The sequence below is a fragment of the Amphiura filiformis genome, chromosome 2 (assembly GCF_039555335.1).
Source record: "Amphiura filiformis chromosome 2, Afil_fr2py, whole genome shotgun sequence".
Classification (NCBI taxonomy): Eukaryota; Metazoa; Echinodermata; class Ophiuroidea; order Amphilepidida; family Amphiuridae; genus Amphiura; species Amphiura filiformis.
The window spans coordinates 4,425,360-4,441,735 of NC_092629.1; the positions used below are offsets into that span (position 1 = coordinate 4,425,360).

The 16,376-nt window shown below is 37.4% G+C and overlaps 1 protein-coding gene across 1 annotated transcript in view; it reads left to right on the forward strand.

Moving 5' to 3' along the window:
• LOC140145791 (adenosine 3'-phospho 5'-phosphosulfate transporter 1-like) overlaps positions 1–16,020 on the forward strand; it is a 39,785-nt gene extending 23,765 nt beyond the window's left edge. The window contains 4 exon segments of the mRNA XM_072167470.1: positions 1,599–1,864; positions 6,469–6,575; positions 8,850–9,769; positions 9,771–16,020. Of these exon segments, the coding sequence (XP_072023571.1) occupies positions 1,624–1,864; positions 6,469–6,575; positions 8,850–9,769; positions 9,771–9,846 (1,344 nt within the window). The 5' untranslated portion in view covers positions 1,599–1,623 and the 3' untranslated portion in view covers positions 9,847–16,020.
• Positions 16,021–16,376: the final 356 nt, after the last annotated feature.

A 16,376-nucleotide genomic window follows, 5' to 3' on the forward strand; every position in this document is an offset into this window, starting at 1 on the left:
TCATAACTTGATATAAACACATCAAAAGAAATAAGTCCCCCTCTGAAAATTTCGTCATAACATTGTAAAGTAAAACTTGGTGAGGATTTTAAACTGTACTCAAACACATGGGGTTTTCCATTAGTAACAAGCCATGAATCAACTTTTGTGACAAGCATAGGCCTACTTTGTGACTTTTGAAAAGGGCAGTTTTTGCCTTCAATTTAGGCTCATTCAGCCCTGAAGTCAGACTCATGGAAATTATCACTCATTTTCACACAGCACTTAGTAAACAGTCATATAATTATTTCAAAGTTAGTTTTATTGGTACAAAACGAAACCTTACAATGTTATGACGACATGTTCAGAGGGGGACTTATTAGTGCCATGGTCGACATGCCTTAAATTTGTTTATTTTGATTACCTTTGCTTTTATTGAACAGTTAGGGACACATTGAATTATATTAGTATGCATTGCTACATTTTTTTGTAGCAATAGAAGCAAAAGTAATTAAAATATACAAATGTATCAACTTTGTAAAAAAAATTGGCTTTTTTTTTTGGTTTTTTTTTGAGTAGCAGTATTTCTCTGGTTTCCAACCTTGAATAACAAGTCATTTTGGGCCTATAACTTGCTTTTCTGGCCAAAAATATTTTTTGAAAATTAATTAAATTAAATTTTTTTTTTAGAATTTTTTTTATGTCGACACACTGTCAACGTCGGTATACGAATTTTATCGACATGTCGACATTAAAAAACGGTGCCGACCACGGCACTAGGACTTATTTCTTTTGATGTGTTTATTAAAATCGGACGAGAGAACTTGAAAAAACCTCACATTTTATCAGCTAAAAAGGATCGAGCCATTTGACCACTAGTTTTTGTGAAATCAGTACTTCCATAAGTTGCGCCGCGCATGCAGATAAGTGTTGCGTAGGCGTAGCGTATCTGTAGGTTAACAAATTGCACGACTACGCAACGTGATGCATTGTCGCATGTGTGTATCCCGCTGGTTAAACAAAAATTTCTTTCTTTTCAAATTGCGCACACGAATGAAATAGTGGAATAAAAATTTTTTTAAATGCAGTTGGGGTTTTGGATTTCCTTTGCTTGTATTAGGGTACACCCCGTCAGTCCAAAACACCATCAGTCCGAACCACCGCTAGTCCGAATTTTAAGCTTACTCTAACCCTAAAAATTCGGACTAGGGGTGGTTCAGACTAACGGTGTTTCAGACTGACGGGGAGACCCTGTATTAATAAAAAACATTACAAAGTACATACATATATCAAAAAAGCTCATTTTTTAAAAAGAAACAACATCTGGAGTATACAATGTATACTATACATGCCATGAATCACCTGATTGTTTTCTAAAAAATCACTGATTCAAATGAACTATTTCATTTTGTTTGTACCATTTTTTGATGTCAAGTTAATTTCTTAATTTGACGGCAACTTTTGGATACAATTACCTCTATGATGTTATTTCATCTATTGCTAGTAGAGTTCAACAGGTAGCATATCCTTTGGTGCTATTTTGAGTCAGTTATCCTTGAGAATAATAACTTTGGTTTGAACACATACTTTGATTTCAACTTTGTTTATCTTCTAGCTAGACACACATCAGGCTTGAAGGTCACCATGGCAAAGTTCATTCACCTCATCACGGCAGTCCTACTCATTACTGTCCCAGCCATCTCAGAAGATGTCAACGAATTCGAAGCAGCACTGAAAGATGAACCCGAATCATATTGGACCGATTTCTGGATCATCCGTCTAGCCTTAAACCTACTTGGCTATGCGTCTGTCATAATACCAGCGTGGTTGATAATACGATACGTCAGGAGCAGCGGTTACCTAGATAGGGGAGGTGAGGAAAATGGTAGGAGTTATGCAGTTTGTTTATAAATTCATCTTTGTGCTGTGGCAGCTATGCAGTGAACATTCCAAAATCTAGCACCCATCCATTGTCAAGATGTGCTTTGTGATTGTAAAACCATACCATACAATAATAACATGTTTTTACCTTTTACCATAGGGCTCCCTTTTACCATATTAGGGCACCCTTTTACCATTAGAGCACCCTTTTAGCTAAAGCCACGATTTCTCTGTGTTGCAAAATTAAAAATCTATGTTACAATAATTGGACGTATTTTGTCTTACATTGTACTGTAGTATGGCTAGAATCTTGCATCATAAGGCCACTAACAGTCAATTTTGAGTTTCCCGTCACATAATTTCTGAAAACAAGTGAGGTAACTTTTTCATTTTTCATTATTTTTCTGCCTTTCATTATATGACCAACAAGCATGTAAAATGTTTTGTTATTTACTGCTCACTCACTTGAAGATGGATGTTTAGCCCAAATGAGATTCATAAGTATATTAAAAAGAGTCTACAAGGTTGACAGCAAAATGTATGTTTTGATTTTGATTTTGGATGGATATTCATCATTTTTTGGCAAATATAACCAGTTTTTGTCAGTATTTTCTGGAAAATCACAATAATGAATTCAAGTGAGGGTCAGAAAATGAAGTGAGGGCGGGTGACGGGAAACTCAAAATCGACTTTGATTGGCCTAAGCATAGAACCAAATGGTAGGAGTTTTGCAGCTTGTGTGGCAGCTATGCAGTAAACATTCCAAAAACTAGCACCTTCCATTGTCAAGATGTGCTTTGTGATTGGAAAACCATCCCATAATAGTAACATGTTAGTGAAGAAAATTAGATGCACCTTTACCATACATTGGAAGTGCACCCATTTACCATATGACTACGAATCAGCCGTAATGTCAGCCCCCGGTTAATTTTGTTTTATTTCATGTTAGAAAATATATATCATAAGCTTTAAAATGGTATATCCATTTGACTGCAAATGATAACCAGAAGCGGGGTTATGGTTTGTTAAACTCTGCTCCTTCAACAAAGTGGTACCTTTTTCGGTTCTACATGGGTCTCTTTTTCCACATTGCTGGTAATAAAGTCATAATTGGCGGTCATTTCAAATCATCCCCAAGTTAACGAGGTTCAGGAATGTCCTCTCATTGTATGGTTATATACCTAGACAAAATACAATGCAATTGAACAGGATTTAGCTAAAGCAAACAAAGACTAGAGCAATTTAATGATTCTATAGAAATAGGTAGCAGATTATTATCCTCTTCAGCATTACGGTTATTGATTGGTTTTTAAAACACTATCAAATGAAAATATCGCGCCTAATTGAGGTACCTATGAACATGATGAATATGACATTCATGCACATTTTACACTGTATCTCAGAATTCAATTTGCCGACTAACAGACTTTACGGCTCATGTGTAGTGTACGCTCACATATTAGGCCACCCTTTTACCATATTATTAATTATTATAGGGCACCCATCAGGCCACCCTTTTACCATACAGGTTATACTTTTCACTTTGAAGTTCACTGACAGATGTTTGAATAAATCAATACATGTTTTCAATCGATTTTCAAAAATCATTAAAAAAATATGATGTAGAATGACATGTTGTGTATCTTCATTGTTAAAATCATGCCAATCCATTGACACTCACAAGTAACGAGCAGTTGAATCAAATTTGACCATGTGTTCCATGTGTTGACTTCATCATAATATCTCACATTTTCTTTCTCACAATCATGACAATAACAAAAAAATGTCAAACTTGAATATGATAGGCCTTTCAACATGTTCAAACCGCACCTCCAAGATTCTGTCAAGCATGTTACCATAATCAGACGCCCTTTCACCATATTTAGGGCACTTTTTACCGTATTTATATTAGGAGACCCTTTTACCATATTAGGGCACCCTTTTTACCAGAATTGGGGCACCATTTTATATTATCAGGGCCTTGTACAATGTACAATGTATGAGCATTTTTGCTATACAAATGAACAAGCATCTAATCTATATAATAATACGCTATTCTCTGTAGAGTTGTCTGTTTGTCTGTCTGTGACTGCTAATGTGAGGCCGTCATAGGTCGTACGGGGCTCAAACTCGGTGGGTGGGTGTAGTTCTGTCCTGGCAAGAAGAAGTTTATGTTTGTTGAAGTCATCTAACCCCGGGGCCCCCTCCCAGGGGGTAGTCTCTCTTATTCCCCATAGGTTGCCATGGCCAGTCTCTCTTATTCACAGTATGCATGCTTAATCAGTGTACCATAGATTATTATTATTTATTGAGTAGTCCTACGGTATGGGGTGGGGTGGGATGTGTGAGTCAGTGTTAGATGAAAGTAGTCCTAGGGGGGGGGGATTTTTTTTATACATTGCTGCATGTAGTCCTACAGGGGGCCCATTTTCCTTAATATTATTTACTGAGTAGTCCTGCGTGTATAGGGGCGGGTGGGTTGTGGTTGTTAGATGAAAGTAGTCCTACGAGGGACCTTTTTTATACTTTGTGTCATGTAGTCCTACAGGGGGCACACTTTCCTTATTTACCTCTTTTCTCTGAGACTAGGGGTCACACGTTTCTCAAACTTGGTGGGTGGGTGCATCTTGACCCCATGCAGAACAAGTTGGTATTGGTTAGCGGTTTAAGGTCACTTGAGGTCATCCAGGGGTCATCTGAGGTCAAATTAGCAAAAAATGTCGTATGGGCATGAAACTTGGTGGGTACAGACAACATTTTGAGCCAAAACTTTGGAAGTTCATTTTGGGGTCATCCGAGGTCACCCAGGGGTCATCTGAGGTCAAATTAGTAAAAACTGTCGTATGGGCATGAAACTTGGTGGGCGTAATCAACATTTAGAGCCAAATTTTTGGAAGGTCATTTTGGGGTCACCAGGGGTCATCTGAGGTCAAATAAGTAAAAACTGTCATATGGGCATGAACTTGGTGGGTACAGTCACCATCAACCAGGTAATCGCGCCAGCCGAGAACCGCCAAATATGGGTAACCGCCTAGTATATAATAATGTTGACAAATTTAGACAGTTGCTTTGGACTGCCATGTGTAGACAGGTACAATATACTGTGTGTAAATTGCCAAATGTTCACAGGGCAGCTATTACACTTACCCACTTCTGGCACTGAGCATGCAGTCAATATGCATAATAATTGACTTTCCAAATTTCTGTGCAATGAACAAAAACCATAAAGTATAGCAAGGTGCTATGTGTGATTTAGGCCAATGATATGGCAATGGGAAGGAATGGTACTAAGGCCAAAACAAAGTGTTTGTTTGCCCAGACATAGGGTAGAAAGGAATGGGTCTTTGTCTTGGATCTTTACACTTGTTGCAGCAAGTGCGGTAAGTTTATATACAACATTCAGCCTTACATTTTGTACTTGTGTCAAACTTAAATGTATTTCAACCTTGCCATAAATTATATTAAAAGTTCAATCTCTTTGGCAACAAATCTTGATAAAGGTTCAGAGAACCTTACAGCATATCTTTGCCATTTCAGATCTTGAACTTGCCTTAAACTTTGCTTAAACAAACTACCAGCACACCAGCAATCACACATGCATACTTGTTGCGAGGGTGACGGTGTAGTGCAAAATCCCAGACCATACTTGTCATGATTGCTTCTCTATATATATTGTTGTTGAGATGGTAAAATATTGTTGGGGGGGGCTAAATGGGGAAAAATGAAAGCTGAGGAATATTAACTTTCAAGTGTCATTTGACATTTTGTCATAAAAATTCCTTTTTGGGGTCCAAGTATTTTATTTTACATGTTCAGCAGTGTATCAGGGTCAGTTATCTGAGGCTTTACAAAATAATCCCCAGTTGACATCATTTTGGCCCTATGTTACTACATGTATGATAATTGTGTAGTGTACCAAAGGGCAAAAAAAAAGTTCAGCTATACATTATTTTAGCCTCAATTTAAAAGGTGAAAATTTATAATTTACTAGGCTAATTTTCAATTTTACACAAGTATGTTTGCCCCAAATAAAAATTGTGTGTTTACAAGGTCAGGGTCAGTTGCCAACTTTACACTTGGGGGGGGCAGTTAGGGGGTTTGTAATTTCTTAAGCGTGGTTTTATTGGGGTTTGAAATGTTCATTTTGGAGGGTTGAGTTAGAAAGATTCGAGCCAGGTATACCAACTTGGTGTGGGGAACAAAGACAAAGACAAGATAAAAACTAATGCAGTATGTAAACCAGAATGGTGTACATGCACTGTTACGTCTGCATTAGAAAAATCCAAAACCACAGGGATGGTAGACAAAGTTAACAAATCAACTAATTTTGAGGTTACTGGGTCCATATTCTCTACCCCTTGCCTATCTGTAGCTTTTCAGTGAGTGATTAAAAGGGTGTTTGAGAATTTATTTGGACACTTTTATTTTAAATAATGATTTTCTCATCGTTGATGTTGGTTGTGTTGCTTGACCAGTATGGATCCTCTGTTCATTTGTTTTATAAAACATAATACTTGCATATACATCAGAATCTGAAACCTGACAATAATGAAGTTAGGAAAGACAATGTCACCAATAATTCACACATATTAATGTTGTTTCTTGCAGGCCATGGTTGCTGGTTCAAGACGGTGAAAGCTTGTGTAGCTGGTGCAGAACAAAAAACATCTTTGGAAGAAGGCGGTACAAAATCCAGTACACAAGATAAACCAAAGGTAATACACACATTTACAATATACATTAATTGAATAAAAGCTAAATATAGGGCTAAAACAAATACAAGGATAAAGTGGTAATTTGTGACATGCCTGGAAAAAATGTAGAAACGAGGCAACTCATTCCAGGGATATTTTGAGATTTGGAGGGAAATGGTTAAATGTTTGGAAAAATATATGTTTATTTCCTGAGAAGATAAGCCCAATTTCCCTCAAAATACCGGAAACTGTTCCAATATAATGTGAAATGTATTTCTTACACTACAAGATTCTTATTTTGACCGCCTGGCGACTGTGTACCTGTGCCCCGGGGGGGTACTCAAGTTTGGTTTTGGTAGGGACGTGCCGCTGAGAATTTGAAAGTGGACCCATATACCAATTTTTCAAGAAATTTGGACCCATTGATATACCAAAAGTCAAAATTTTCGACCGAATTTAACCCAAATTGTCATAGTTTTTACAAATTTTCCCAAAATTTTGGTAAAATTTTGAAAATTTTAGGAAAAATTGGGCTATTTTCCGAAAAAAATTGAGAAAATTTTGAAAAAAGGACCCATTCATATACCAAAATAGGCTTTGAAAAAGGGGTCATTGATATACCAAGAGGCTGAAAATGATACCCATATTTGCGGCACGTCCCGTATGGTCATTTGTATTGAGTATCCCCCCCGGGACCTGTGCAGGGGACTCCAATAGAAATCGTGTAGTGTAAGAAATACATTTTACATTATGGAACAGTTTCCTGTATTTTGAGGGCAATTGGGCTTAACTTTGTGGGAAATAAGCATTTTTCCAGCCCTGAATTTTGTGATCACTTCATAAGCTTTATAAATTATGCGTAATAATAATAGATTACGAAGTGAACAAACATCATCACTTTTATTTGCCCTTTCACCCTTTTAGATTTCGCATTTTTGGCAGGAAATCGCACCTTTTAACTTTTTGGAAAATCTAGGTGCATTTTTTGGCCTCACTAATTGCTTATGTTGTAGCCCGACTGTTTGAGATCCTAATGTGTGAAGGTCATTCTTTTGAGTGTAGAAGCATATTGAAGTTAAAGAGTTAACAGCACATCTGGATATATTCATAAAGTGTTACACAAGCTCAACATGTTATGGCATAACATAATCCATGATAATAAAAGTATCCATAATCCAACTCGCCAAGGTCCTGAAAAGAACATTGTGATATGTAAGGACAAGGTTACCTGCCCAAATCCTACTATATAAACATTAATTGTTGGTATTTAATTCCTGCACAAACCTGTCAGTTGACCAGGCCGACGATGTTAGAGCTTTAAGGAACTGTGTCCTAGAGATTGTCATGTTTGAGATCTAAGGCTGTGACCTATCAGGTAATGACGTATCGACTATTCGGGTACCCGGTGTAATTTCGGGTAACCGGGTACCCGTATCAGACGTAAAAAAAAAATTAAGTCATTTATTTTTTCGGCTTTGTAGTGTCCCTGGACCTAGAGCTAAATGCTAGGATAATTAATTGTTGACTTAAAAAAAAAAATGTCATACTCTTTTAATGATTTCAAAATGCATTGAATTTGTATCCATTTTGAAATCAACCATGAATGATTCTAGCATTTAGCTCTAGGTCCAGGGACACTACAAAGCCGAAAAAATAAATATTGTTTTTTGGTTTTTTTTTAATTCGGGTAATCCGTAAATGGAATTTGTATCCAGGTAGGGGAAAAACGGGCAGGTACCTGAATATCCGGGCTTGATTCACTGCCTTATTGAGATCCTAGTGTGTGTAAGTCATTCTTTAAGTATTGCGGTTAAGGAACTGTGTCCTAGAGATTGTCATGTTTGAAATCCTAGTGTGTTTGTATGATTATATTAGGCTGGCGGGTAAGCATCATTAATTGATCTCGTACACTGGTATGTAATGTGTTGTTTATACTATTCACCCTTGACTGCTCATATATAAGTACCAGACTTGAGTCCTGTTTATCAGGGACAGTCTGTGTAGCTCTGTGGTAGAGCGCTCAACCGACAAGCGAGAGATCTGGGGTTCAAGTCACCGCACAGGCAGGTATGTCCGGAGTTTTTACTCTGGTATATCTGCCTATGCATGTTATGTTTCCATTTGTAAATTCATGTTTAAATGTGCTAGTGTGCGCGCGTAATTCTTCTTTCCCTGTATCCTAGTGTGTGTATATGTCATTTTATGAGTGTAGAAGCATATTGGCCTGGAACTGTGTCCTAGAGATTGTCATGTTTCAGATCCCCTAATGAACGTTTTGTTTGTTTCACTTTTCAGATGAACAGAGCAGTATTACTAATCCTCTGTGTAGCTGGATTACAAGGATCCTACCTCACATGGGGTGTACTTCAAGAACGAGTCATGGCACATGAATACGGCAAAGATGACACTAATCCCGGAGAGAAATTCAAGAATTCACAGTTTTTAGTTTTCATGAATCGTGTTTTGGCACTCTCCGCAGCAGGACTCGTTATGATGTTAACGAAACAACCACGACATGTAGCGCCATTGTATAAATATTCGTACTGTTCACTATCAAACATTCTCAGTAGTTGGTGTCAATACGAAGCATTGAAATTTGTAAGTTTCCCAACTCAAGTGCTAGCAAAGGCATCCAAAATCATCCCCGTCATGCTTATGGGTAAGGTTGTATCATCAAAATCATACGAATATTACGAGTACTTCACAGCAGGGATGATATCGGTCGGAGTGGCCATGTTTTTGTTAACGCAAGGCAAAGAGGATACCGGGAACACAGTGACGACCATATCGGGCGTGGTCATATTAGTCGGGTATATGACGTTTGACAGCTTCACATCAAATTGGCAGGCCGAGTTATACAAGCAATACAGTATGTCCAGTATACAGATGATGTTCGGTGTCAACTTATTCTCATGCATATTCACGAGTTGGGCTCTTCTAGAACAAGGGGGATTTGTCGAAGGCATTTCATTCATGCTTAAATATAGCACCTTTATGTTCCATGTTAGTCTTATATCAATATGTTCCGCGACCGGACAGCTCTTTATATTTTACACAATTTCGCAATTTAGTGCGGTTGTTTTTACAATCATCATGACTACGCGTCAAGCCATTGCAATTTTCCTCTCATGCATCATTTACGGACATCCAGTGTCGGTATCCGGTTTTCTAGGCATCATGGTGGTGTTTGTAGCGCTGTTTTTGAAAGTTTATAGCGGCGAAAAAGAAGTCTGCAAAAGCAAAACAAGCGAGTCAAGCGCCCTCACAAACAATTGATTCAAATAAAGTGTGAAGAATTTAGCGTTAAATTTAATCTGATTTTATTGGTGCATACTGACAGGAGCTATGACAAAGAAAAATGGCTCAAAGATTTTGGAATTCCAACCAAGGTGAGGGGTTTCAACTTTGGTGCGAGTGAGGATGTGTGGCTAGGACTCCTAACTACTCGACTTCAAACCAAATTGGACAAAAAACAAACCCGAAAATTATACCATTTTACCAAAAAGCGATGACAAATTGGCACATATTCAAGAACATTTTGAAAAAACTCCCTTACATAAACCAAATTTTCATGAAATTGAGGGCCATCAATAAACCTAAATGGCTGAAAATGCACCCGAGTCTAAACTAAATGGCTGAAAATGTACCCGGAATCTGCTACACATCCCCATACCATTATTTCCACTAAACCCCACCCTGGGAATTGCAACCAACTTTAACAGTTGTTGATAACTTTCCACCTGGGTTGACCATAATTATATAGTTCAACTGGAAATGAGATGGCATTGAAATCATCCACAGGGGGTATGGATTTCAAATGAAATAGCCTAATTGCCCATGTGTTTATTTGTAGAGTATAAAACCCACCAGAAAATAATGAGCAAAACTTGATAGATCATTGATCGGCAAACACATTGCATAATTAGGCCAGCTGAAATGCTGTTGGTGTACATGTAGGACGGGGTTGTCACTACACTGGTCAGTGTCGGTCGGTTGGTAGTAACCAGATTTGAGGCTGACCAACGGCACTCAAGTGAACATAAGGACTTGTCAACCATCACTCTAATAGAGAAATTGTACTTTTACCAATTACAATTAAAACAGCTGGAAAAAGAACCATGAGAGTATTTGGGACAAATAACATGACATTTTAGCTGGCACTAAATAAATTCAGTCTAGTGACAATCCTGCTGCATGCTACAGTTGAGACAAGAAATTCTAGCCCTTGTACAGTACATGTACACCACTCATGTATCACTAGTACTACTACAGTGGAAACTCTTTAATACGAAATTTGTGGGGCCACAAAAGTTAGTTTGTCTTATCAGGATTTTGTCTTATCCATCACATATTCAGTTCAAGCTTGTCTTATCAGGTTTTTTGTATTATCAGAGCTTGTATTAATGAGTTTCCACTGAAGTATTCTTTTGAAAACAGGTGGCGTACCGAGTGTGCTCTGTCCATAAGATTGTCGAACATGGTTGAACAAATTCATCAGGATCGGTAGATAATGAAGGTGGCGTACATGATTGTGCAACCTAGCCAGGAATTTTGAAGCAGTTTTAGGTTCCAAAAGAGCTGATCAGTGTTGAAATGATCTATTCCATTTGAAATCCATACACCCCCATGGAAGATATGACCTTAATCTCCCTCACAGGGGGGTGTAAAATGGAGTCACCCATTCAGATAACATCATCACTAAGCCATGTAGTTTCCAAATTAAAAAAAAAATAAGCATGTTATTTTGTTTTGGAATATGTCCATAACACCATTCACACCAGGGTTGTCAACATTTCAGAATTGCTTGGCGTACCGGGACGGAAGTATTGCTAGCCAAATAAAATTGCAGGGTCAGAATTTTGGCGAGAATCCAAAAATCGATTCTTGTAAAGATTCTCGTAAAGATTCTTGTAAACAGAGATGTGTGAATCAATGTTGATCTTGCAAACTTTTGTAGTTTACACTGAAGTTGATTTGTAAGAACCAAATACTTCACACAAATTGCGTCTGCAAGAATCAAGAATGATTCTCGCACAGTGGAATGAAATTCTGACCCTGAAATTGTTAATGATATTTTTCACCTGGGCACTCAAGATTCTAAAAAGTGGAGGATGTAGGGAAAGGGCACACAAAAATTCTCGGGACTATATTTTGTCGATGGGTGAGATTTTACTACCATAGCATGATTTACTACTGTGGCGAGTGTGAGAAAGTACCCAAAATGTGTGAGAGTCGGCAACCCTGGTTCACACTGTAATTATACTAGTGACACACACTACAAGATTCCTTTTGGGGCTGCCTGGACAGGTACACTATCGCCAAGGTACCTGACTGGTGCACACAGAGTACCTACAAAGTACTACACAGGATCCACCAGCAATCTATTGCACTGGTACTCCACTGGAACAGTACGGAACCAGACGAGTACCTTGGTGATGGCGGCTCCAATTAGGAATCTTGTACATAGTGTAGTTTAGATTTGTGGCATTAATAAATATTTATTATTAGTGCACTTATCAACATCATCAATATTAGGAAAATTGAGGGTAAGAAGGCCCTATCTGCAATAGCTGTCCTATAGTAGACATTTGACAATTTCTGCATTCTATATTGCTCAGTACACTTCTAAAGAATATGACACCTGGAAGCTACTGTAGATAGGGCCTTCTTATTTGTTGATTAATGGTACTATCAGTGACTTGCTAAATAAGAAAGTCTTTATAATATCAACTAGAATTATGCGGTTTGTAATTAAGGTGGCCCCCACACAAAGGTTTGTAAATACATATATGCAAATCAGCTCATTAATATTCATAAATATGCAAATAAGATGACACAAAACTATACAGCACATCAGACTCCCAATCCCATACCAAGTTGATCGGTCATTTCGATTAAGCTGCAGAGTGGATTAATGAAAATGTAGGCAAAATATGCAAATCAGCTAATTATTATTCATAAATATGCAAATAAGATAACCCAAAACTAGACAGCACATCAGACCACAATATCCAATCCCCACACCAAGTTTGAAGTTGATAGGTCTTTGCAATTAAGCTGCAGAGCTGGATTAATGAAAATGTAGGCAAAATATGCAAATCAGCTCATTAATATTCATATATGCAAATAACATGACACAAAGTATACAGCACCTAGGTTATTACATTGGAGCTGCAGTGGAATAAAGAATCTGCTTCTGCGCAGACAGCCAGCCAGCCAAACAGAAAAACAACCAGGCAACCATTTGGATGATAAATGACATATGGCCCACATACTGTGGGGGCCAAAAATGTGACGTGATCTGTGAAAACCCTTCACATGTCGCATTATCCGACTTTGTTTTATAAAGATAATAAAGGCCAAAGCTTCTTTATTTTTTCAACCCTCTTTATTTGCTCATAACTTTTGATGTTAAGTCGCAGGTATAAAATGAAAACAGTTCCTAAATATCCATGTTTTTTGTCTTCAAAACTAAAAAATGTCACCATCTGTGCAAGGGTTTTCACAGAGAACATCAGAAATCTTGAATTTTGCATATTTGTAAGAAGTAAAGAAGAGGTGTGCCCAGTCACATTCTCAGCAAGTTAAAAGACTGTAGCAAATTTTAAATAAGAAAAATTTGTCATTTTCGTCAGTATTGGGGATCTCTGTCTGTCTGTCTGTCCGTTTTTTTGCCCTTTGGTCAAATACATGCTGAAAGTTGTATACACTTCTCCTTCATGTCAAGCTATAAAGTTCAAATGTATGTTTTCAAAAAGGTCACTGATAGGGGTGTAAATTAATGGTTATTTGTCTATCTGTTTAAACGGACCACAATCCAGGTCGGTTAACCGTGTAAACATTTGTAAGAAAAAAAGAAAGCAAAGAAGGTCTTCTCTAGGTTTTTTATGTTTTTTCTAGGTCCAGGGACACTCCAGAAGCGAAAAAACAACTTAATAACTTTTTTTTTTTAAACGTTTAAACGGTTAGTGATTTTCCTAAACGGAGAGTGCATTTACGGTCGGTTAAACGTGAAACGTGTAAACGTAGACACCCCTAGTCACTGATAGTACCTTTGATTATAATCTTTTTTTTTTATTCTTTTTTTTATGATAATCATTTTCTTCCTGTACAGTCTCATTACCACATTGCCTTTCATCTTTGCTAGGGGTAGAATTTCATCACAAATGTGTAAATTACATGTCACTTGCTGATTGGTTACAACAAGAATATTAGTAAGAAACTTTTGCATATTTGTTACATCCATCGAAGAAAACCTTCCCTCCAGCAAATTCCAAATCAAATCCTACATTTTTGCTGGGAATTAGCTTCCTGAATTCCATGTTTCCAGGCCTACAAAATGTACATGTGATGAAATTCTATCCCTAGTTTAGTAGTTTAGGGACTGGTCAATATTTATGCCATGTGGATTTAAAGAGATAATGTTTTGTTGAAAAAAAAAGGGGGGGTGCTCATTCAGGAAAAGAAGATGTGAAATTTTAAATGCAGAAATTGGAATAAAAGGAGGGACTGAGACATATGCTCATCTCACGGAAGCACGGTGGCCCAATGGTTAGGGCGCGAGCTTCATGATCGGAAGGTTGCGGGTTCGAGCCCCACCACGGCCAGTGTGTTGCGTCTTTGAGCAAGATAGCTTAATTCCCAATTGCTTCACTCCACCCAGGTGTAAAATGGGGAGCTGCTGGGGTAATCACAATCTAAGTCGCTGAGAGTACCTGCGCATCAGTTGCGGACTTGGTGAAGCGGAAATGATTCTGATATATCCTGATGGCAGCGGAATAATTGCTGAAGTGTGCTGATAATTAGGCCATGCCTAGCTGAAGCGCATGTTAAATCAAACAACATTTATTTATTTATTTATTTCATCTCATAGTTTGTGAATTCCTGCAACCCTGATGGTGTAAATATTGGTCAGTCTATTAAACACTTATGTACATACATGTACAGAATATATTTATAATATAATTATTAACAGTGTGTTATAGCATAGATTCACAGCACCAGGGTTCTGCACAGGTAGTCCTCTCTTGGCATTGCCATGAAATGGGCTATTCCAATTTAAATCCATACAACCCATATATAGAAGATGTGACCTTAATCTCCCACAGAGGGGGTTTAGATTTCAAATGGAGTCCCCCATTCAGATGACCTATTTGAAATTCACACTACCTGTCAAGTCTTACATAGGGTGTATGGATTTGAACTGGAATAGCCCAATCAAGAACTGGCCGATATTGGCTTGATTAAAATCTGTGGTAATAGTGGGCTATTCCAGTTGAAATCCATACACCCCTTATGGAATACATCACTTTTATCTCCCGCACAGAGAGTATGTGTGTAGCTTTTAAAAAGAGTCACCCATTTAGGTAACCCCATTTGAAATTCACACTCCCTGTGCAGCAGGTTATGTCTTCCATATGGGTGTATGGATTTCAACTGGAATAGCCCAACAGGGAGCTGTCAATCAATAAGTCTTATGCGTAATATATGTTTCTCATAAATATGAGGTGTTTCACCCAGCAATACTCACCCCGATCATGCCGTGGGGCTAAAATAGTGTAAAATACCAAAGTCCTTTTTGGGAAGCTCAGAGACTTCTTACATCAGTCTCTCTCTAAAAAAACCCGCTATTAGTATATGTCCCCCGTTAATACCGGGGAAAAATGTTTGGTGCCACCACTGAGCTAATTTATAATGCTAAGTGTTGTAGAAAACAGGTCTACATAAAATATGATGTGATCAAGCAAAATAAGTCAATTGTCGAACAAAATAAAAATTCAGTGTTTAAAATTCATTATGAGTTCCAATTTCAGAGCTTGATTTTGATGAAAATCCCATCACAATTGGACTTACGGTTCCAGAGATATGGTCATTTTAGTGTTGCTGAGAACAATAAAAAGAAAAGGAAGTTGAATACTATTACTGACTGTATCTAAAAATCCGTATTAGCGACAAAATACATACTTAGCTTGATTGCATCACAAATACAGTAAGCCAAAAAATTAAGGTACCAGTTGTTTTCACCCCTGTATATCCTAAATAAAGACAATTTTGTCAAAATTTAAACAAGCAGCCGATGCCTGTACTCATTAGCTCTGATTTAAGACCTTATTTGTTGAAATTGGTTGAGAATTAAAGAAATGGTAGTCCAAAACCTGATGAAGATACAAAATAAAAAGTTGCACATTTGTGTTCTAATCAATGAAAGCATAGCGCTAGTTTTTCGTGCTAATCAATGAAAGCACAGCGCTAGTTATCTTGTTCGCGAACGCTTTGTGTACAAATCAATAGGGCATGCAATGTGGCAAACTGCAACTTTTATAATTTGCATCTTCCTTGGGTTTTTGGATCGTCGTGTCTTTATTTCTTCAACAATGTCAACGAATGAGGTCTTAAATTCGAGCTAAAAGATGCAGCTATTGGCTGTTGGTTCCAATTATTACATATCTGCCTTTGTTTAGGATATACAGGGTGAACGAATTGGTACCTTAATTTTTGGCTTACTGTATATCAATTACAAATTTTAACAAATCACATGCATAGAATTTTGATCTTTATTTCCTTACAAAAATGCATACCTTGTATTTTCATTTTTTTATAGAATTATAGTTCATTTGCATGTTTATAGTAAGCACTCACTTTATGCAATAGCGCTACATAAGCATTTTGTAGTCAGTGTATGCGCATAAAAACACATGTGCACATATGAACACTTCTAAAGATTATTGTGGTGCAAAAGGTTAACTACTTGATGCTAATAGTATTGGTGCAAACTTTTATTTTAACATATTTTAGTATATTATTGTAATTTATTTTGTCAAA